General features: G+C 46.3%; 1 protein-coding gene across 3 annotated transcripts in view; it reads left to right on the forward strand.

Moving 5' to 3' along the window:
• Window positions 1-1,850: 1,850 nt before the first annotated feature.
• Window positions 1,851-24,019, forward strand: part of LOC126522872 (membrane-associated guanylate kinase, WW and PDZ domain-containing protein 1-like) — a 55,163-nt gene continuing 32,994 nt past the window's right edge. The window contains exons 1-12 of one of the 3 annotated variants that reach the window (XM_055066603.2): window positions 1,851-2,564; window positions 3,285-3,398; window positions 11,152-11,271; window positions 12,415-12,697; window positions 14,104-14,177; window positions 14,391-14,448; window positions 14,538-14,602; window positions 15,028-15,315; window positions 15,430-15,735; window positions 19,437-19,646; window positions 22,366-22,598; window positions 23,232-23,519. In XM_055066603.2, the coding sequence (XP_054922578.2) occupies window positions 2,222-2,564; window positions 3,285-3,398; window positions 11,152-11,271; window positions 12,415-12,697; window positions 14,104-14,177; window positions 14,391-14,448; window positions 14,538-14,602; window positions 15,028-15,315; window positions 15,430-15,735; window positions 19,437-19,646; window positions 22,366-22,598; window positions 23,232-23,519 (2,382 nt within the window). In that variant the 5' untranslated portion in view covers window positions 1,851-2,221. The remainder of the gene's footprint in view (window positions 2,565-3,284; window positions 3,399-11,151; window positions 11,272-12,414; window positions 12,698-14,103; window positions 14,178-14,390; window positions 14,449-14,537; window positions 14,603-15,027; window positions 15,316-15,429; window positions 15,736-19,436; window positions 19,647-22,365; window positions 22,599-23,231; window positions 23,520-24,019) is intronic. The other 2 variants (XM_055066601.2, XM_055066602.2) reach the window with 2 other exon arrangements.

Here is a 24,019-nt window from a genome sequence, read left to right on the forward strand (position 1 = left end):
TACAGGATGTTCGGTCATCATTATCTCAACAAGTTAGGCGCCCCTTTTTCCGTCAAGTGAATGTATACATGATGTTCAAAGACTGCCTTGCCACTCTAAACCAATTTTGAGACCGAATCGAATACGAATCGAATAGCGCCAGAAGCGAATCGAATACTTTTCGAATAGCTTTCGAATAATGAATAGCCGTTATCACAGTTAATATAAAACGATACTCACATCCCAGTGTTCTTAAAGTTAGCAAGTTTCTGTCATTACATAGTGCGCTATGAAGCTTTGCTTATTAAAAGCACAAATATGGCATTAGGGGCAAACAAGTAGTTCCTTCACATGCGCAGGGCCCTTCAGAGATAGCGAATGATTGCTCTACAGCCTGTAAAGTACGGCTACCTAAGCGACGTGGCCTGCTCCACTACGCAAGGCCTCATATTTTATGTTTGTATGCTATGCCCACGGGGGGTGCAAGAAAAAAAAAACGTGCTTTTGCTCCAATTTTATGTTTATTTGGGCGCAGGTGATGCTTCGAGATATTTGAAAAGTATTCGAATTTACGAATTCGAACGTTTCGCATATTCGCACACCCCTATAGTAACCATTTAACTACGCAGTTGTAGGGTTGTTCTCTTGTCGGAGATCGTTTCGACGAGGCAGATTGATTGAGAGCAGGGCCACGGGGTGGAGAGGGGGGAGGGGGTGTCGCGCGTATCCCGGGGAAATTCAGGATGCGTGTAAACAGGCGGAATGCCGGCCCGCCCCGATCAAGGTTCGTCGGCAGACTTCACGTACGTCTCGTCACGCGTCGTAGACTTCCGACAGCTTCCTGCTTACGGGAATCAAACTGGGAACCGAATGACTCGTCCGTTTGTCGCTTCGTTGGGTCTTGGCTGCCGATCGCGACCTGGGCGTGTCGGAAGTGCCGATAAAGAAAGAAAGAAAGAAAGAAAGAAAAACGGGTAGCGCGGCATTGGCATCGAGTCAAGTTCTCAGACCTGGCGGCAGTTAGAGCTCGGTCGAGCTTTAGGGGGTTGCAGTTAACGCCACATTCGCGTCTGTCACCGCCGTCCAAGCTATAGGAGCATGTTTGTGCTAATGATCGAAGCGCGCGTGCCATGGCGTTGCATGTATGACCACGTAAGGAGATGAAAGAAACTTGCAGTGCACAGAGGAGAGTGGCTGTTCACATTATGATGTAGTGCGAAACCGGTAAACGGTGTTATATTCGTCATTCTCCAATTAGGAAAGAGATCTTCTCACTGGGTCCCGTTACTGCGAATATCGCCTTTAACGAATTATGGTTTCCTCCGCAGTGGCAGTCGCTGTGCTGCGTATCGTAAACACTCCCTTTCGACAGAAACACGCAATGACCGTATATAGTTGCTTACGTAAACTTGCTACGTCATCATTATATAAATGCGCTGACGTCGCTTGCGGCATGAGGAAAGCGGGCCTTGGCCGGCCGTAAGTAGAGCGCGACGCCGCCAAATCGCCTACTGTATATTCCTCACCGCGCGACCCAAGAGTCATTTTGTCGTCGCCTTGGCCGCCTGCATCGAGACGGGGCGAAAATGCGACGCGGTTATAAAAATCTCGCACGCGGTTTGAGGTCAAGGACCGCGAATGGCACATGCTGACCGGCGGCGGAGCGTAGTAAGTACGCCGAGCTTCGAGACAACCGTGCGTCGGTGGCGGTGATTTTACGACGTGGCACGCGTCTCGCCGCGGGAAAGCGGCGCGTTCAAATGTCAGACGGGAGAAACGATGTCATTGTCGAGCGACGCATCCTCTTTCCTTTCGCCGTAGCCGCGACACGAAACGGTGCGAAATAAAGCCCCCACTACACACGCCGCCGCACATCGCCGAGCACGGGAGCCGGAGCCGACGACGGAACGGACGGAAAACGTTACGGCGCATGCGCAGAAGCGGCGCGCCTGCTTTTCCGGACGGGGAAATCTGAGTGTCCGGTTTGTTTATGTAGACCCGAGTGATGGAATTCTTTCTTTTTTGGTCGGTGCCACTCGGAATTGGATGAAGATCACTTTCGACGGGATCGCCGAACGACCCGCGCGTTGTCCGGCGACAGCACCGGTGCTTGGTTTTGATGTGTGTAGACGCCAGAGAGCATGAGACGCGGAGACGGTGCTCGTTTCGACATTAGGCCTAGCGCCTCGCTGTGTTGTGCCCCGGAGAAATACTACAAGTGTGCGCCGTCACCGCCGTCGAAATGATGTCCAAGCAGGAGTCAAAGTCACACACAGGCTCGAACCAAGTCAGAAAGGAGTACAGCTCGTGGAGCCAGGCCATCTATGACGCGGTGCTGACCGCCGATGACAACGGAAATTTGAACTTGACCGTCGACGGTGGCTCCGACCGGGGCGAGTTCGCTTACTTTAGTTGTGTTAATTTCGATAAAGTGAATTTCCTGAGCGGCCGAATCGAAGACGGCGACACGATCTTGGAGATCCAAGGACATCGTGTGGCTGGTTACACGAGAAACGACGTGCTGTCGCTACTGAACTACAGCGCACGAAACGACAGTGCCGTGTCAGTGCGATGCGTCAGAGCAGGTGAGTGTTGCGGAAAGAAAAAAAGGTGGCGGCAGCACGCTCGCTAAACCATCTAAACATTCCTTAATTTGCTGAACGTTTAATCGACACCCTCTCCGCGCCTTCTTTGGGCGGTGATCTAAGCGGTAGACTCCGCTTGGTATGTGCGCCTGGATGTCGCGGCGCTTGTAATGGCGCACGGGAGGTCAACCAGTGTTTAAAAAAGAACGGCAGCAGTAAACAAACAGAGAAGTGTACGGCGTTCAGAAGCCGCTTGTAGGCGCGGCTTGAGGAAGTGCGCGAGAAAGTAACACGAAGCTACGATAACCGATCGTGTAGCCTCTATTTCCCCGTTGATATGGGAGGGGAAGAAATGTTTCCGGTGGCGACCGTATCGAAACCTGGTTTTTGTCCCGCACTAGCGTTTCGCTTCGCGAATGTGGCACACGCGCGTGTCCGCGCGCTCTGACCGACCGACGGGCTGCGGAAGGAAGACGCCCGTCGTTGCCCGCGTCTCGGAGTGTGTTCGATGTCTTGTATGCAAGGACTTGGGTTTGAAAAAACGTTCAAAGCATAACAGACGACGCGCATTGTACGGCCTGTCTAAACACCGGAAAGCCCGTGCGTTAATCTTGAGAAGATTCCGCCGATGGATTCAGTGCTGCGATTCGCTTCCTCCTGAACTAATGGCAGCACGGCCACAGGCTCACCCGAAACGTTCTTGGCGGTCGAATCTTGCAGGGCACCTTACCAAGGACTTGAGGCAGTACCTGAACACCCGCTTCCAGAAAGGTTCCATCGACCATGATCTCCAGAACACCATCAGGGACAACCTCTACCTGCGCACAGTGCCTTGTAAGATGATACTTTTGTGCTTTACCTAGGCATTATCAGAAGCGAGCTAGCCATTGTGCCCCTATCGGCTACTGTTTTATTGAATTAACATGGCAAGCTGGACGAGTTGGTGATTGAACATGTTCCTGTGGGTGGGCAGTTCAACCCGGACGAAAGACAAGAGGAAGTACACGATACGAGCGCTCGTATCGTGTACTTCCTCTTGTCTTTTGTCCGGGTTGCGCTGCCCACCCACAGGAACATGTACTGTTTTATGCTAGTGCTTATGCCAGGCATCAGGGTATGCAGCCGCTAAGCATAGATTTTGTTATGCTTAAAAGCTAAGCTGACTTCCTGCTGTGTTTTTCTGCTAGCACAACTGGTTGTTTGCACGCAATAGTGAACTTTCAATGTGTTAGTGGCAGTGGCCATGGCTGAAAAGGTTTTGGGTACTTTAGAGTTGGCCCAAACATTCAGCTGAATCATTTGAGGGAAGTTGTTGTATGTCGAATTTGATAGCATTTGAAGTATACTAGACTCATAGTCTATGACAACTGCTCTAAAAGTACATTTGAAATGCGTGTAATTGGAGTGAAGTATTCAGCATTTTTTAAACTTACTATAGTTTATATTTATGTGCAAACATGCTAGTGGTGCATTTATGGTGCATTTATGTGCAGACATACTAGTGGTGCAGTTTGCACAGAGGCTTTGAATAGCACAGAAAACAGGGCTAAGCCTGTGTCACTTGGTGCGAAATTACTTGTGAATTCGCAGGTGCATCAAACGGGCCATTGACCCCTTTATGCATGTGATTTTTCAATGTTTGCTGTGCAGAACCTGTCTGTAAAAACGCATGAGTGGCAAGAATGGGGAACCAGTCACAACACTGATTGTTGTGGCTTACATGCTTAATTTTCTTTTTTATAAAGTAACGAGCCCAAACACAAAAAAAGCTTCGCAAGGTCAGTTTCTAACTTGTTCCAATTTGTTTTCGTGAAACTGAAACTGAACCACTAGGTTGCTCGCAAATGTAAACATTGCAGCTGCCGCAATTGGTGCATGGGAAACGACAAAGCTAAGTTTGCATTTGCGAAAATCGTAGCTGCAAAAAAAAAAGTGGTGTAAAGTCGTACCATGTGAAACAGGCTTCAGAAGTGGTGGCTGCACTTGCAGGCTGGAGTCAATTTATTGGCAGAAGTGGCACACATTTGTTGTGGAAATTTGTTGAGTGTTTCTGTACAGACAGGCAGGCATTTTCAGTAGCATGCTTGAGGAAAGCTTGGAGCCGCAGAAGTAAAGGGATTGCTTCACTTTCACTGTGAGTCAGTACCTCTGCTCCTGCTGCAGAGTGTTAACGAGTTCTCAAGTCTTGATGTAGTAAGCATTAATATGATATATTATCCAATGTACAATGAAGTAAATATAGCATCTTCAAAGCAAACAGTGCAAAAAGGGGCAAGCAAGTGGCAAACTAACTCACATGCTTGATTTTCCCATTTTTGTGCTGTTCCCTTCAAAGATGTTGCCTCACCAACTAGCTTGCTTTCAGACGTTAGTGAAGCAAATATCAAATCTGGTCATCGACATGCTGTTGATTGCAGTGACATGATTTTTTTTTTTTTGCATGTCGCTAAAAATAGTTCATTTGCCTGCAAAAGGGCAAAATATTTTCAAAAATATTGGTTTAGCACATTGTGCTGTGCTGTTGAATCTCTCAGTGCACGTAAATATCTGCGTATGCGCCTTCACAATCTGTGAACAGCAAACGGAGCTCATCTTAAGAGAGAGAGCTTGGCCCTCTGTGACACCAGACAGAGCACTCTTGAAACGGATGTGGCTTCACATCGCACAACATTGGAAGCAGTAGGCAGTGACCATTTTGGCACTTGCTTTTCTGACAAATGTTGTATATAACAATACTTTGTCCTGAATAACTACAGTGTACTGGGGTTCAACTGTATTGATGTTATAAGGTTATTTTTATGCACACCTTTCTGTTCTAAGGTGCCTCTGCCAGTGTCACAATACTAAGGAAACGTCTCTTGCCTGTTTCAGTTCTGGCTTTTATTTTATTAGTACACATTGTCACCAAGAGCAGTGTTCTGTCTTTTAGCCGTGTGGTCGTCAACTTTAGCCAAAAAAGAAAAAACCTGGATTTCTTTAAATGTACCTGAGCTCGAAAAATCACTTTGCTAAGTAAGCAATTGCCAACAGTTGTCAAAATGCTTGCGTTTTGCATGGGACTTGGCACCTTTCACCAAGTATCACATTGTAGTAATAGTAAAGAAACAAACAATACCAAAAGTGCGAGTTATTAATTAACTCTTTATTGGGCAAACTTGTGCCCAGAAAGAAAAGCTAAGGTAGAATCCCAACAATAGCATCGAGTTGGTCCACTATACTTATACACTTATCACCATACATTCTAGAAAAATCAATGGTGCTTGTATACATTTGAGAATATACAACACTATTTGCATTGTGCGCGCACTCTGATTGCAGAGGACTCTTTAACTATAGGATAAGCAACAACATTAAAGAAATCTTAGATACAGGTTTGCATTCCTTGCACTGAGTGATAAATTTACAACAGTGATAATCAGGTGAAAAAGCAATCACCACCAAAAAGTAACACAATGCACGCCTGACAACATTGTGTTTCGTTGGAACGACAGCGTTGTGAGGTTTTGTGACCCTTCTGCATTTGGTTTTGAAGCCTGGAAACATATGTGAGATTACACCGCTTGCATAAAAAAAAAGTATGCCTTGGTAGCTGTGTGGAATGGCTAGTTTAAACAGTTACTGAAGGGAAAGATTATTTAAGCTGTATTAGCAAATAATTCTTCTACAATACCGAAAGAAGCTACTCATGCCATGAGAAGATGCTCGTGCCATGAGAAAACACAGGACTGTTGGCAACGCTGCCTTAAGGTTCCTGCTCCAGCCAGTCATAATGTTAAGGGTTTTGACAGTGTTTGCTCGGGCCTAGTTAATGTTTTATCTGCATAGGTGGGCTACATTGTGTTCTAAAGAGACTGGAAGGCTGAACTTAGCAAGCTTCAGAAACCATCTGAGCCCCTGCATTCAAAGTATGAAAAAAAAAAGTTCTTTGAACTCTTTATAAAGTGCCAGGTCACACGCAGTAAATTTTTTTTCTTTTGTAAAAATTGTTTATTGAGCCAGAAAAAAAGTTGAGACCAACTTTTATTCTTTTCTGGCAAGCTCCTTTCGCGCGAAAGATGGGTCATGGTGTGTCCCACTATGTACGAGGGGTCACTAAGGAAGGTGGGACAGCATATGTCCCAATGACCAAGCCGGAGTTATATTGGCCTCGAGCTCTACCACTTGAAAAGCTGGCGCCACCGTCGGCGTGACGTGCTAGGAGGGATCACGTGGACATAGCGGCCGCGTCGGCTGCTTCGGGCGCGCCGAAGCGAGCTGAAGACGAGTTTAAATTCCCTCGTACGCTGCGGTCCTCATTTAGAGGCGAAATTTTCCCGCTTCGAGTGTCTCCTTTACAACGCTTCAAAGCTCTACAATAGGTAGTGGCTGCCTTTGAAGGCGCGCAACAGGGTAGGCTACTGCTCGGTGCCGCAGGTCCGGACGCACTTAACGGAGGCCGGTGTCAGCCTTATTCACACGTAGCCGCAGGACAAGAAGCTGCGTGAAGCTTAGCTCGCGAAACATAAAACCGGCAAACAGTAATCGTCTACAACTCGGGTATGCAGCAAGCACAGTCGCGAGGAAGATTTCTGCTACGGCGCCCTGAAAACGCGCACTGAGACGTTCGCCCGAGCCCGCTGCCCGACTAATGTCATGACGGTTTGGTCTATGAACTTGCCGATGCTATAGATACTGGCAAGTTCAGTGGAGTGGAAAGGCAGCGGTAAGAAGCACATTTAAAAAAAGCATGGCATATGGTCACGTTTGTGTTATGAATTAATGCACTGGATTACAAAAAAGGAGCAGCGGGAAATTGCTCGCTGAGAACACCGATAAACATACAGTGCAACGCAACTCGAGAAATAATATTGAAAGGTCAAAGAATTTAGAAGAAAAAAAAGATTGAATCGTCGCGACGGCACATTACAGACAGTCCCCGCAGGTGTCGAAGTCCCTACAATGAAATTATTTTTGAACAGCTGTGATAGCGCCCACGCAACATTGGTTGCTTTTATACTGTCAAATGCTCATATTCTGCGGCCTAAAGCTCATGGCACGGTGCGAAAACGCGCGCGCGGAGAAAGCGAAACAGTGCGCGGACAAGCATGCAGACGCGCAATCGGTCGCTGCGAATCTGCGCGATCGCTGCATCGAGACTTCGTTCTATTACGCTCCATTTAGTTATACAAACACTATAAGAACATATTTCACATAGTTTGCTCTCAGCGTTTACCTACCTTTCACGCAAGAATCCGGTTCGGGAGACTCCATCGCGGCGACCGCGCGCAGTGGCGTTCACTGTACGTATTCGGTAAAGAGATAGCATCTGTAAACGATTGTGTGCTTTCAGTTTGCCCAAGATTATTATTTAGACAGTAAGAAACTTCTCTCGTTTCGAAAGTACTTACAGAAATGTCCAGGAGAGCTCGCGCGTGGTGTTTTCAGTAAGCGCTGACAGCAAAACCTATGAGGAGCGCGCCGCGGGATCCCTCATACTACGCCAGCGAGGCGCTTCCGATAGATGGCGACTCCGTAACTCCTCGCCGCCAATAGGGCTTATAAGCTCACATCATTGATTGAAAAGATGCAAAGCACTTTACACACATTGAGAGTTCACAAATTGTCCTTACAAATTTTGTGCACACTTTGGTGTGTTTGGCAGAGCATCAGCGGCATCTTCATTTAGTTTCTGATGACTTGGGATTCGTTAGTTGGACAATCATGTTGCTCACCTCTTTGTTAAAGTAGAAAAAGAAATGTGTGCATTAACCCATCCTTCTTCTGTTGTGTCTAGGGGATATTTACAATTTTTAAAGTTTGCAGGTTGCCAAGTATGCATTGTCTTTTGCAGCAGGTGGCTTAAGAACATCAGTTCAGTTAAGAGACTAAAATACACAACACATCGACCCAAGTAGATGCGATCTTACACAGGGTTGCCTCGAGGAAAAGAAGTACGGCTGCCAAGAGAAAAACAAAACTAAAATTGGGTCATAACATGGCTAGGCTTGCTGTCACTGTCATGCTGTTGGCTTCCTGCAATTCTGAATCGGCCTTCCTACATGCACGTGCCACTTAGGATGTGTCATAAACAGTTCTATTCTGGTGACTCGTAGCATCCACGTGTGTACCGAAATGGATTTAGCGCATGACATTTGAGTCACGGAGTTGTAAGAGCCATGATTGGTATAGTGCTGCAGAATGCATCTTAGTAATTGTGGGTGTTCATGCCCCGAGGAACGGCTGGACATAACAAATGCAGAGTAGCATAACAAGTAAAATAAACTGCAAGAACGCTTGCGGAAATTTATGCAAGCATAAGCGTGGGCGAGACAATGTGTCACCCACGAACTGCCAAAGCGTATGGAAGCGCAGCGCTTGGGATTTGTTGGCGTCACTGTAGCAGAATGCTGCTTGTTCTGCGCATTGCATCTTCATAAACTGTTGTCATTAGCATCTCGTTGTGGTTTGCTGCGTGGCACCTGTTGACTTTTGATGGGCAAAGCCAATCACTGTGCATGATAAGTACAAACCTGTCAGGTCAGGACACCAATGAAAGTGCACAGGAGAATAAAGGGAGGATATGGAGGGTTTGGGGGGAAGCACTTGACACCTCTGCATCTTACCTTTAGCTGTAAAACTGCTTTTATCACAAAATTACTCAAAATGTTAGGAAATTGGCAATAAACTGAAGCCAAGTGCAGATCAGCATACTTGAAAAAGCATCATCAAGTGTACATGTGAACGTGCCTGAAATTATGCAGAAATACCACCAAGTGATGGGAATGCCCATATTCCTTGATTTTATGGCAACAATGGAGAAACATCCCTCAAATAGAATCTTTAAGCCTTCATTTATAATGACAGCAATCTTTAATCGTGTCATGCTAGGTTCTGTTTGTTGTAAAAGTCTAGGAAACACAGCACCTGCAAGCAAGGTAATTTTCCCCATTCAGAACATGCATTTTGGGATTGTGAGATGCACTCCGCATTTGGGTATGAACCTCTGTAATGGCCCACTTCTGGGTTGTAATATGCACGTGCAGGCTGCAGTGTTTCACAGTACCTGTGTTCCCCCCAGATTTTCCGGCTAAGTGTCCCTTGCTTTCACAGCTACTTTGGTCAACGATAATGCTATAAGCTATCAATTTTATTTTTTTATACTCGGTTACAGACATGGTGGATGTTTTATCAAAGGGACTGTCTGCTGTTTTTCAAGGACCTGCAATTTTGTAGTGCAATAGAAAGCCTACCATTCGAAGTGGCTAAACATGCAGTAGCTTCTTCGGAAAGCGAATGTAAATTTTTAAAACAGAATTTTTCGATCCATGTAGTCTGTTCTTAATGCTGTGTACGGAAGCCCGCAACGCTGATTTCTGAACAAGATGGCAATGCCATGCCGGTAAAAGTGAGAAGTGGAAGTGCATACAGGGTCTTCACAGAAATGGTTCCTTTTCTTAAATACTGAAATTGGTTAAGTAAGTCGTACAGTTAAATAAGTCTTTGTTTTCTCTTTCTTTCTAACCTGTAACCTCGCATGTTTTCTGCAAATGAATTCTGTGTATCTGCATCTTTGTGTTTGCACTACTGCCAAAATCCAAGCCTTCTGTGTGATGCTCGAGCAGCCACATTGTCATAAGGAATGCCTACACTGGTATTGTGACTACGCCGGCGGGCCTTACTAATGGAATGCATTTTAAACGTCCTCAATACAACAGCGATCCTTGCGCCACACCCATAATGCGACTCACTCACGCTAATGCGTGTCACCATGTCAAGAGGGCACACCGATGTGCACCCGCGAGCAAAAGTATATGGACCAGGGATTGTGCAATAACGCCATTTTTTTTTACTCAGCCTGTGAATGCAACGTGAAATTGAGAACTGCAGTCCAAACTTGACGTTGTGAACTTTCCAGTCTACTCGTCAATTTCAGTTTATGCATGCTAATTGCAAAGAAATTTGGTTTTTTCGGAGACCCTGTGGTCCGTGTACTTTTGCTCACGGGCGTGCCACTGTTCTGCTCTGTTCGTCTGCTCAAAGGCAGCGCCACTTTTTAATGTGCATTAACTGGAAATAAAGAAGAAATTGCTCTGTGGCATAAAGCAAAGTTAGCAAAAGCACATAAAATACAGTTTTAAGGAATGCATCTGTGTATCTAAGCAAAATAAAAAATAACTCTCAGCACGAGTTTTAGGTCACGCCACTGCACACAGTTTGGTTTATACTGTTTCATTGTCAAGCAACACCACATGTCATGTTGCACTGCTTTCAGAGCCAAATTGAAAAAAATAGTAATTCCTTGTTTATGGAACAAAAGTATGTCACATTCTGAGCAGTAGACAGTGCCTTTAAGCATGGAGGGCTATATGAATTTTCTTATTGTGACTACTTGTGGTCTGCTGCCTAGCCAGACAGCCATTTTGGTACATTATTTAATGCACTGCCCATGCGTTAATCAGCAGCAGTGGAAGACGAGTGCGTTGAGTTAATGAGTATGGGAACGCTACATTACTGAGAGATAGTGCACGCATTGTACGGTTTGGCCATCGTCAGCAATGACGGTGTCACGGAGAGGCTAATCAGTTTACCTTCTTGGATTGTTTTTCAGGCACAACACGGAGTCCCCGGGAGGGGGAAGTGAATGGTGTGGACTACACTTTCCTGACACTAGAGGAGTTTGTGGCCCTTGAAAGAAGCGGGAGTCTTCTGGAGAGTGGAATATATGAAGGCAAGTGCACGATTTTGTCATGGGCATCTTTCTTTTTATTTATTTTGTCTAATGTAAGAGAATGTGCAGTGGCGGTTTTACATTCATAATTTACATGCACAGTCTGCTGTCTGAATGTTGAGTGCTTCAGTTCTTTATTGATAAAATGGCCATGACGGAAACGCATTGATTGGAGCATTGAGATCATTTCTTTTTTTCTTGCAGTTATTGTATCGCATGCTTGTTCTATTGAGGCAGTGAACGATACACTGTCTTATGCAGTGAGCAAGATCATTCTTGTGGTGTAAAAATGGCAACATTATGGTGTCACCTTCGTCAATATTTCCCTTTCAAGCTTTATAACATCAGTGGTCATTTGTTCATTTAGGCTTTCACTGTAATCGCATGTTCTTCAGTCAGTAAAATTATGGCACTGATTCTGTCCAAGCGGTTACCTCAATGCTTTTGGCCTTGAGGTACCGAGCGCAAGTTTGTGGGTTTGATTACCAGCTAAAGTGGCTGCATTCTAGTGCACATGGAATGCATAAATGCCTACGTGTAGAAATTTTAGAGCATGTTAATGACCTGCAAGTGGCTAAATTGGGTTTGAAGCCTTCATGTACAGTGTCTTTCATAGCCCAGGCATTGTCTTTTGCCTTGAGACGTAAAGTTCTGTCCAGGTGGAAGAACTTTCAGATGCCGAATATAAAATCACAAGTTTCATTTCAGGCTCTAGCAGCCACATTCCAAGTTGGGCAAACTGCAGAAATGCTTACGTAACCAGATTTAGGTGCATGTTAGATACCCAGGCGGTCAAGGTCAACATTCACCCTGAAACTCCACCCGCACTGTGTTCTCTCTGATATCTCCACTGTTGCTGTGGGACGTTAAGCCCAGTAATTCAATTAAAGATATATATATATAAGGGTTGAATTCACAACGATTTTAATTTGTAAGTGTTCTTTGCTATCGGACAGCATTCATTAATTATATACGTCCAGCGTCAGGATTGGCTGGCTTATGTTCTGAGGACATTTCCACTCTGCAAACTTTCACGTGAATATGGGGCCCAGTGTGTTTCTTAGGAATGTCAAACCTTACACATAATTTTTGATGTTGACCTCAGTGTCATGAACAGCGAGGGTGCACTCACGGTCCGTGCAGGCAACCACTACGGTACGCCCAAGCCGCAGGAGGAAGGCCTGCTGCTGCCCGGGGCGCACCCGTCCTCGGAAGGCAAGCGGCGCAGGAACCGCTCCAACGTGGAGGCCATGACGGCCAAGTCCCAGGAGCCGGCCCCGTCGCCCAGCCCGACCCAGCTGCAGGGGCTGCAGGCCAATGGGGCCGGTCCTCCCCGAGATGCCAGCCCCGGGGCCTTTGACCTGGAGCCGCTTCCCGCCTGCTGGGAAAAGGCCTACACCGAGGACGGCGAGCCCTACTTCATCAAGTGCGTGGACTTTGCCCTCGAGCAGCTCTTGCCTTTTGCGCACTGGCTTTAAGTGGCTCAGTTTAAAAAGGCCAACTGTAATGAAATTTAACTTTGGCTGAATTGGTAATAAATGAATAGCATTTACTAGAAGGACTAGAAAGCTTCAGGGCTGGTAATGGTCAATTTTTTTTTTTGCCAAAGGCCTTTAAGTTCACCTTAGCAGATGATGCAAGCACCTCGTGGTTAGCAGGTGTGACGCAGTACCCAAAGCATGACCTCCGAGATCTTTAGCATGCCGTGGGTGCCACGTTATCTTGGAGGCCGTGCCCAGGTGCCATAATATTTCTTAACACTCTGTGTTCTGTGTCATTTTCGGCTCGGGGTAATGGCATCATGTTTTAAGTTTTGTTATAAATAATGACTATTCTTGCGAGCATTTTTGTTGTCCATCACCCGGTATTCTGTAAGTAAATTATTGCATCAAGGCTGCTATATATCTACACTAGATGAAACGAGGCTCTTTAGGTGGTCTAAAATATCACTGCATACGTATTTGGAAAGGGAGCCCTTGTTGTCCTACTTTGTTGGGGGCAGGATGCAGAAATTAAGATCTTCATGCAGATTAAATCGCCTCGGGTGGCCAGCTATGGCTCTAGAATGTTAGCACTCTATCAGTTATAATTACTACTAAACCTCATTTTCCACCTTTGCCTGATAGCTTCACAAACACAGTGAAGTACTGCTAGCTCTATAGCTTTTGCACTGCCTGTACATTTTCGCATTGCAAGCAGGGGCAGATCCAGGGTAGCACCGGAGTGGTGTGGTTCATCAAAATGAACAGAGAACAAAAGGTTGTGGGGGAGAAAGGAGGGCGACAATTTGGCAGTAGTCTGTTCTACTTTTACCATACTTATAGGCGCACTTCACTGCATGATAAATTTTATCATTGCACAAATTTTCAGCGCTACAAAGTGCCAAGACCAAATCTTGTGTGTCAGGTGAAGTGCTGGCATGTCTCAAGAGGATGCAGGGGCAGGACACCCCTCTGTATCTTCTAGTGATTGCACTGATTGATAGCTTTGCTTCCCATAAAGAGTCACTTGCTTAGTCACTTGCTTAGTCACTTGGTTAGGATTCAGCATTCTGCTTGATAGTCCGTGAGGGAAGAGGCATAAGGCAAAACTAGCATCTTGATTTGGTTAGGCTAGGTTCATGCCTGTGATCTGCTTTATTGTATTATTAAATTGCCTTCACATACACCGAACAACAATCGTCTTAACAACAGAAACCATGCTAGTTTAAACTTTGCTGAAAGTTGTGTTGGGCCCCTTTTCATGCTGCATTATACTATTTTTTGTTTGTTTGCATCTCGATGTCCTTGTGCAGATTTTGTATCGGTCGCTGTGTGTCTCTTCTTGTTTCAGCCACAACACGAACACATCGCAGTGGCACGACCCGAGGTTAAGCAAGTCTCGGGTGTCGTATGACGAGGAGTACGGTGAGTTACTCTTGAAGCTGGAGCCTGCTCGCCGGTGTACTAGTGGCTTGGTGCTTATGCAAATAACCTTCCTTCTAACTTGCATGGTGTCGCTATTCCTCTCATTAAAGGTGAGTGCCTTGAGGTGCGTAAGGCTTGCATCACTGCGCTGCACTCTCCCGTGTCAGTGGCTCTGGTTAACGTGTCTCGTTCTGTTTTGTTTTCTGCACACAGAGTTACCATATGGTTGGGAGAGGATTGATGACCCACACTACGGGACATATTACATAGAGTGAGTTGGGTTACTGTTTGTAAACTATAGCACATATTTTGTTATTGTGCCAAGTTGGAGTGTCCCTTATGTACTGCCATGCCTTGCAGCCACGTTAACAGGAGAACACAGTACGAAAGCCCACTCCCTCATCTGAAGCTGCAAACCTCACCTGGTGAGTATTGAATGAAACCTATGTTAGCACTTCTTTTTGTGCATGTTTTTATATCTCCATGTTTTATTGTTCAAATGCTGCCATGTGTGCAGTGTAATAGCGCTATGTTTTATTGCATGTTTGTGGTGTATTTATGAATTGTTAACCTTTGTTTTGTTAATTGTTTGTTTGATCTTGCTATGCATTAGCATTAAATAGTAACTGTTTGAGATTGTGTGCGACTATACCGTGCATTCATGTGCACAGATGAGTACTGCGAGTATGGTTTTGCACTTTTGCTGTAGAGTTGTTTTCTCATCTTGCTAACTCAAACTAGGTAGTCACAAACTCCCCGGCACCGGGTGCTATGCTAGGCTTCATTCTTCTGTCTTGTTTATCAAATGTTTATCATGCGTGGCACTCATGTGACGGCACGTAATTTACAGGTTCACCAGGCTCTGGTGCGAGTGCAGTACAAGGTAACGGCAGTGTCGGCGGGGGCGGCGGCTGCATCTCTCCGGGCAGTGGCCAGCTGGCGGCGGCCAGTCCGCAAGGCTCCCAGTCATCCCAACAGCAGTTGCTGGGCAACAGCAGTGCATCTCAGCCCCGAGAGGCCAGCCCCATCCCCGGTGCATCGTCGGCAAGCCCCTCCCACCACCATCACCACCACCAGCGGCAGCACTCCCCGACAAGCGCTGGCGCCTCCACGTCTTCCTCCGCTGTGAACAATAACCGTGAGTGCCGTCGACCACGCACGCCCCCCTCGCGGCACTCCCCGCTGTTCCCCTGCCTGCCCTGCCTGCGAGACCAGCCCCAGACTAACACCTCCTCGCCCTCGTCCTCTGAAGAAGGGGCCACGCCCCCGACGACAGCTGCGCCGCCGCCTGGCTCCGAGAGGGTGCTGCCGCCACCAGCCGGTCCTTCGGCCGACCACCGCCAGGGAGGAGGAGGGTTGCTGATGCAGCTGGGAGGCAGCCCCCAGCAGCCGCAACCCTCCGCCAACCACCGGCCTGCTGGCACCATCACGACCACCCCCACCTCAGCCGCGGCCGCTGCCGCTGCACTGCGCACGCACCACCGGCCGCCCCCCGCCACTCCCACCACCGCACAGGACAGCCCGTCTCCTTGCGCGGTGGCGGCCCTCCCGGCCTCAGGTGGGCCGCGCCACTGCTGGCTGACTGGCTTTATATCTTGACACTGCCGCAAGGATGGGCTGGAGGAAGGGCCTCCATTTACTGACTGGTGCATGTGGGCTGCCGGGTGATGTCACACAGAGGAGAAATTGCGGAGAGGATGTATGAAAGGGGGAGCATAGGCCGGTGCCATCGTTTTACATAGAAGGGCTTCGAGTGCAGCAATGAGCTAGCACAGTGCAGGCACCATCAGCACCAGATGGTGTCAGCATGCTGTGCTTGCAATTCAATACACAGTGAAGCATATGTCTGCAGCAGCAAGAATGCGAAGGTGACTCAGTACATTGTAATGGAATGCCAAGGTGTTCATCCAGCCAGAACTTTAGGGAACATCTATCTTCCAGAAGTGCTGTTGTTCAAAGCAGATGGTAAAGTTAGCTGTTCTGTGGTTGAAATAAGCAAAAAATGTTTAGAGCAATGGGGGACAAAAAAAGCAAAAGAAAGACGGGTGGGATCGTCACCGGCATGGGTAACTTTATGAGCTAAAGCAGATAGGTAGAGTTCTAGATTACGATATGGTGACATATAAGTGTCACACAGGCTGCAGGCCGATTTCTTGCCACCGCAGTTCAACTTGGATGATGTCAGAAATCGTCGTCATCATGCTGGCGCTTTGAGCATTTGTGACATTTCCTGCTTCGCTGCCGCGTGTCATGCTGTCATGTTCATGGAAGGTGATCGTCACAACGTTCTGCGTGCGATTCATGTGTTTATTCAAAATGTGTTCAAACAATGTCTGAGATGGTTTTCACGGCCTTTTAAGATTTTTGTGACTCCCACCCTGTTGCCCACATGCACTGGTGTCGAGGATTTTTCTCCCGCTGTTTCTCGATCCTTCGCTGGCGATGGCCCGTTGAGAGGAGCACTTGTCGCACGGCCTTTCTGCTGCATGCGGCATGACGCACACTTGCTACCGGAGACAAAATGTGCATGAATTGCCTACATCCCTTCAGTTGCGCTGCCTGCGTTTATAGATTATAGGATAGATGGAACCCCCTGCATGTTCAATGTGGCTCCACTTCAGTTTGAGTATTGCTACTATACGCAACTACCTTGCTCAAAGCACTAAAATTTTTTATAAGAGGTTTTCTATGTTTACTCAGCAATGGTGAAATAACAACTTTTCATTTCTGATGCAGTCGACTTCCGTTAGTCCGACCCCGACGGGACTGAAAAGATTTATCAAATAATCCGGCTGGCCGAATTGAACGAGATTAAAGAAAATGTAAATAAAAACACCGCTGATTCATTTCACAGTATTTGCTGGATTCTAACATGCCCCTGAATCAAACTTTTGGCCACTTTTTATGTGTCCAAAGTACAAAAATAATGTAAAACTGACATTGAAGTTTCTGAACAAAGTAGAAATCTAATGTACATGTAGTTTTTTAGCAAGACGAATTGGTAAGGGTCCAGTATGTGTTGGACAATAGTGGATGGTTTCCTCACACCAGCTTCGCTGAATGGTTTTTCTTGAAGTCCGCTTTGCCGCTACTGAACCATGTTATGTGGTAAAGCATCTGAATGCCGTTCACACGGCTTTGGTTTCTAGAGCAATTTTTTACCCAATTTTCTCGGGGGGAAAGAAAAGACCCACGGCATCAGAACGGTAAATATTGCAATCAGACACGGTGTGCTAGCATTATTGCTTGAAACTCTTCCTAGGGCAGGCCAAAAATGCGCATTTTTGGCGAGATATGACTTGTGTTCAATGCACTCACTGTTTTCTAAGCTCCTCTGAAACATGCTGCCACTAGAACAATCGATATTGGGGTCACATAGGGCATTAGGTGCGTGCGTGCTGACTGGTAAAGTTCAAATTATGTGGTGAAGGCCAATTTTTAGGATCGAAATAATGAAAATTTGGGCCATTGAAATGCATGTGTACTGGCTGAGACTTTTGGTCGGAATCAAATTAAATAAAAAATAAAATTGACCGGAGTTGAATTAACATAAAGCTACTGTAATGCCATCAGTAAATCTTTAACTCATGTGTATTGAGCTAGTGATATAATAGGGATCTTCATAAATAGGAGACCAAAAGTTAGGAGACACTGTCGGCCAGGTGTTCACAAGAACGCGGAAGGTGTACTAAGGAACTTGGGTTTCTGAGTTTGCAAAGTCACTTGGGGATGCTATTTCTAAAACACCCTATTCTTTTGATGAAGAAGTGAGACAGGACTAACTATCCTCTAAATTCAGATTTAAATGCTCTGTAATTATGAGGACTCACTAGGATATTCACATAGCATCATCCTACCGCCTTGACTTTCTTTTCAGTGATGTCTTTAGCACTTTAGAATAAAATTATGTATCTTTGACACATTTACTGACAGTGCGTCATTATTCGTGACTGAAGGGAATGTGTGGCGTACTTGGACAGTTGCACTGAAAGCATGTGCATGAGTGATGTCAACGTTTTATTAAAGCATGCTGCGAGATGTTTCATGCTCATATGGTTACGGGAATGTGTTGGAGTGTGTGTGGATTTCATAATTTTTGTTTCTTTGTGCGGTGTTGTGTTTCAAGAAAATACTCGAGTGAGCATGTTTGTGATCTTGGTTGCTGTTTGTAAGTGAGACTGAAGTGAAGTGACAGCTTAAGGATTTCTAATCTTTTTTAAAAAAATGTTTAATATTGAAACATTTTATCTGAAGTCCTCAAGGGACAAAGGGATATTTGTGAAAAATGGCACAGTTCTGCCTGAAAGGCGAAGCATAAATTGCAATAGCAAATTTCCAGACAGCTATACAAAGTGATGTTAGTAGTTTTATCAGCTATGTAAGCTAGGAAACAGCTTACTAGTTAGTACGATGCCACTAACTAGCATGGTGTCGCATGAGCATAGGCAAACATGAGCACATCTCACTGAATGATTGTGGACACTCGCTATCAGAATGCTGGTGTGAGGAAGAAGGGCAGCAGCAGCGAGCGAATTTGCCTTCGTACTGTTCCTTGCTTTAACGTGAACTTAGCGGCGAGAACACTGCACATGAAGCCATCAGCCCTTGGCAGGCCTAGACCTTGTACCAAATTAGATTACTTTCAAAGTAGGCCTGCAGGGCTGTCCTCAGCTGCACCATATGTAGCCATGGCCGGAGTATAACTCTTCTTCCCCACCTTCCTGCTGCTCTACGTGCAATGGAAGGCAGTGTGCCTCCTACCCGCCTTCCTCCTGGGTGCGCACGAGCTCAAGCCATTATTCTCCTCAGCTCATCCTTGCACACATTCACTTGCGCCCACAGAATACGGCGCGCAGTCGGGATCTCGTCACATTTGCACGTTATACTGCGTATCGCGGCGATGGCGATGGCTGAAACTTGCCTGGAGTGTCCATGTAATTGCTATTGCAATAAAATTGTTATGCAAGGAGTGTTTGGTTGCATGAATACAGAGCTCAAGTGCTCCTAAGAGCAGTGCACTCACAAACTGTTGTTCACAGTTTTTATAGTCTTAGAGAGGTTCTCTCTATTTTCAGCCATCATCTTATTTCCTTGGTGGGGAATCATTCAGTTAGGCAGCAGGGTTAAATACGAAGCGAACAAGGCTCACAGCTTTTGAAAACAACACACCTGTCATTAACAGCGATGTGTTGTGCATGTTGACTGCTTCACTGTTTTATGAATGCATGGCCTGACACTACTGCTGTTGTCCGTCTACAGACCATGGCTCACACGGCCGCCTGCCTTACCTGTTTACGCGGAATCCAGCAGAGCTTCAGGGTGACATCATCCATACGTCACTCGTGAAGAGTGCCCGAGGCTTTGGCTTCACTATCGTGGGTGCCGACGAAAACGACTCCGAGGAGTTTCTTCAGATCAAGAGCATTGTTCCCAACGGACCTGCTTGGGCCGATGGGAAGCTGCGCACGGGTGAGAACTCGCACCAGCACTCCTGCTGCTGTTTAGAGGAACCATAAACACATATATTGATTCCAACCAGAATGATAGAACTGGCATACTGCATTTACTGCATGCAGTGTTGTATTAAGCAATGAGGTAGCATCAATGTCTAAGTATGGCTGTCCATTCAGCGACCATGTTCCTGCCCTCTGCGCTATGATGTGACTGCAGAGAGGCTGTGATAACTGATCTGTGTTGTGCATCCGTGGCTTCTTGCCAGTTTATTCTCCACTTCCCTCCCATTCACCAGTTTGAGCAATTGTAATGATACGCATGAACTCCTCCTAAACAAAACTAATTGAAGCTGTCAGCTTTGCTTGTCCTTTATTTTACGGTGAAGCTGTTGAAGGATACTTTCCCCACTGTCATGTCCGCATGTAGAAAGAAATCCCGGAGATAGTGCAATGCCGGGCTTACCTGCAGCAGAGGCGAAGCAGGCGTTACGTATTCCCCGTACTAGGGCCCATCCCGAAGATAGTACAATACCGGGCTGATCCGCGGCGGAGGTAAAGCAGGCTTGAAGCACTCCCCATACGTGGGCCATTGCCGAAGATAGTGCAATACCGGGCCAACTCATGGCAGAAGTGCAGTTTGCCATTAAGGGGCCCACATACACAGCTTGGCTGGTCATCCTTCTTCACAGAGCGGAAGGGCAGTGAATTCTTTTTTCCCCCTACCATTTGCCAGCTTTTGTTGCTACGTGGACAACTTAGAAAGTAGTTTCTTGGTTTAGGATGCAATGAAGCAAGTGTTTGGTTTAAGATTGTTCTGTTGTGGTACTAGCCGACTGTGGCATTACTGTTAGTGATGAGTTCGGGCAAAAAAATGAATAAGCTTTGCCATTGGTATATCAAATTCATCAGTTGTGGGATGGTTGGAGCAAGCACTTAATTGATAGCTTGTAAGGTCCCTCGGTTCTATGAAAACAAGTTATGAAAAACCAATGGTGTTAAAGAGTGGGGCAGTGTTGCTCCAGTTACTGATTACTCAGTACTGCTTTTTCAAATCTTTAGTGATTCATTGAGAAAGTGTTGGAATCTACTGAATTTTTGTGCATTAAAAAAAAAGGCTGTAGTGAATTATACATTTAAAAAATATGTCTTAAATTTTCTACTAATTTCTATGAAATATACTACTTTTTAAATAGATATCTGCTAAAACATGATCAGCATGTATTTTGCGTGAGGGACAAACTGTATGCACCCTTTTTTTCTTTTCTAGGCTTAGGCATATACAGTAGAACCTCGTTTATGCGATCCTGTTACATATGATTTCCCAACACCAACATTCTTGATTGAGAACACAAAATATGATCCAATACTGTTATGCATCTTTTTTACTGTTTCATACATATCTTCCGGGAAAACACAATCTTTCAGCACCAACATTCAGTACATTGCTAAATGGGGATAATATCATATGTTTCCCAGCCGCTAGCTCTCGTGTAAACAAAAAGCAGTGGTAGGGGTGCACAATCGAAAACAGTAGCCACCCGCTGCAGCAGCTTCCCCACAACATACTCACCCGCCTGTCTCATGTGAAAATGGCAGCACGCACTCAGTTTCCTATTCTGGTAACAGCAAATCTCCTCCCGCGCGACCGCACACCACATTCACAGCTCTCAGCGCCAACCCTATTGTGATGAGCATATTCACCAATCTGTCTCACAGTGCATCAGGTGTAATGTGGTTGGAAGCATACTGCGCGCATTTAATAGGCGATAACCCAAACACACCGCCGTTTCTCGCTGCAAGAAGCTTGAAGTGTGTGTCATGTTTTGCTCTGGCGGCATCGTGTTCCGGCGCTGCCTACCAGCTTGATTTCCTTTTGGTTTCCCGTCACCGTCTTGAAACACCACGCAATCAGAAACGACAATGTGCGTTTGGGGTCACTTGGGCCCCACCAGCTCGACGCATGTTGCGTTGGCGGCGTTTCATGCGGCAACCATTCGCACCAAGTGCACTCGCCATAACTTCCTATCAAGATGCCCTGCTTGAAGAAGTTACTGGCCCAGGCCGAATTTGAGGAGCGCATATGTAAGCTTGCCGAAGCCGAAAAAATGACAATGCGCGTGTCTTGCCGCTTGGGCCCCACCAACTGGGCGTGCATCAGCGTCTTGTGGTGCAGTGATTCGTTCAACGGTTCACATTATGTGGATGTCAACTAGAGTTGAGTTTGGAAATCTTCTTGTGACTTCGGATCATATGTTTTCCCAGTTTGTACATTTTTTTTTTCTCATTTTCTTTTTCAAAACGTATAAACTTTCTACTGTAGTCCAAAATGGACTGAACACTTCAGACTCCATGTACCAAATGTAATCTTAAGACCTTCCAGAACTGGTTTCAAGTTTGGAACAAGGTATATTTTTAAATAGTTACATGTTGTTTGAAATTCACTGTGCACCATATATTGCTCTCCTGCATTGCCAATGGAACATTGTAAAACTAAGAATAAGCATTGATCCACGCCAGCAAAATCTCTGTTTAAATTACCTTTTTTACCAGCATAAAAAAAACATTACTGATTTCTACTGCTTTTTCATGCAAAAATCTACTACTAGTAACTTTTTATGACCTGTGGCAACACTGGAGCGGGGGCCCAGCGGTGTGATTGCCTGCTGCGGAGGGGGCAACGTCTGTATCGTCATTATCATCAGCATCACTCCCTCCTTCGTTCACCCTCAATGCAGGCGACGTGCTGGTGTACGTCAACAGCATCTGCGTCCTGGGCTACACCCACCAAGGTGTGGTGAGCCTGTTCCAGTCCATACCGCCGGGCGAGATGGTGCACCTGCAGGTGTGCAGAGGCTATGCCCTGCCTTTCGACCCCGATGATCCGAACACCGAGATTGTCACCACCATGGCGGTCATGTCTCCCGACGACCCCATGGCACACCACCGACCCCGCCCCGATGATTACCAGGTACGACGTTTGTTGTGTGTACTCGTGTGCATTCTTGCCTGTGTGTGCTTGCCACGAAGATGAATCGAAATTGCCTTGAAATTTTTATGACTGCAAGACAGCACAAACTAAAGGACAACGTTAGCTCTCGGAGGAATGCAGGATTCCTGTGAAACAACCAGGACTAGCAGACTTTCATGGTTAGCTTTGCTCGTCTGTAGGACTTCTAGACTTCCTTACTTTGGGGCTGGAAAAAAAGGAGCAAGAGAAAAAATGGAAGCAGCAGCAGTGCGGAACATAGCTGCAACGCAGTACGTGCGTTTATCTTGTGTGCTTTGTGAAACCTGTCAATTTGTCATCATAGGGATGGCATATGACTTCCTTAAATGTTTGTGTCTTCGTCGCATGCCATAATAATTTGTCTCTATGGACTTGTAGACTTAAATGTAAATATTAAAAGTTGTTCTCAAATGTTTATTTGAGTATCTAATGCCCACTTACATTGTTTATTAACTGAAGGCTGGGCACACTGTGCAAGAGAGCAGAGTCGCAACGCCATAATTATTTTTCTGTCTCTGAATCTATCATACTGGTGCTGATGTCCTTGAGGGAGCTTGTCTCGCACTCACCTTGTTACTTTTACCGGCTCGCCAGGACATCTACTCAAGCAAGAGCTTGGAGGACCTGGACAGCACGGAGACGCGGACGCGGCCTGCAAAGTCTATGCCAGATCTGAGTGGTCCGGACAGGCCACGGCCGCAAAGGCACAACAGTGCCGACCTGCTCAGTGTCGGCGGTGGAGGAGCCCCAGACATCCTCGATTTCTCTGGGCCCGCTTCCCCCGGCCCAGTGGGCGCCAAGCCACAGACACTGACAGTGGAGATCGTCAAGGGAACTTCGGGCTTTGGCTTCACAATTGCAGACAGCGCCTATGGCCAGAAGGTGGGTGACTACAAGCTAGTTTTTGTGCAAATTATCCTTGCAAGACCAGTTCCGGGGGCTTCAATCTCTGAGTGCTGATTGGCTAAACCATAAGTATGTGGAGAAAAGAAAACTTAATGATTGTGTGTGTGTTTGTGAAAGCAAGAGAGAGAGATGGGGGGGAGTCACATTGCTGACTAATTTTGCACTTTGTAGTTGGTTGCATTACAGAATCCGATTCATCGTGCTTAGTGGCTGAATCGTGCAGCTCAAAGTCGCGGGTTCGATCCCGGCCGCCGCGGCCACATTTCGATTGTGGGGAAATGCAAACACGCACCTATACTTAAATTTAGGTCTATCTTAAAAAACACCGGGTGGTCAAAGTTAATCAACGGCATGCGTAATGATCAGATCATGGTTTTGGCACATCATACCTCGGAATAAATTTTTTTTCACTTTAGTCTTGTACTGTTGTTGTAACCACAACCTGCTAACTAGCCCAAGTGCACACACGGCTTCGT

This window comes from Dermacentor andersoni, chromosome 6 (genome assembly GCF_023375885.2).
Source record: "Dermacentor andersoni chromosome 6, qqDerAnde1_hic_scaffold, whole genome shotgun sequence".
Classification (NCBI taxonomy): domain Eukaryota; kingdom Metazoa; phylum Arthropoda; class Arachnida; order Ixodida; family Ixodidae; genus Dermacentor; species Dermacentor andersoni.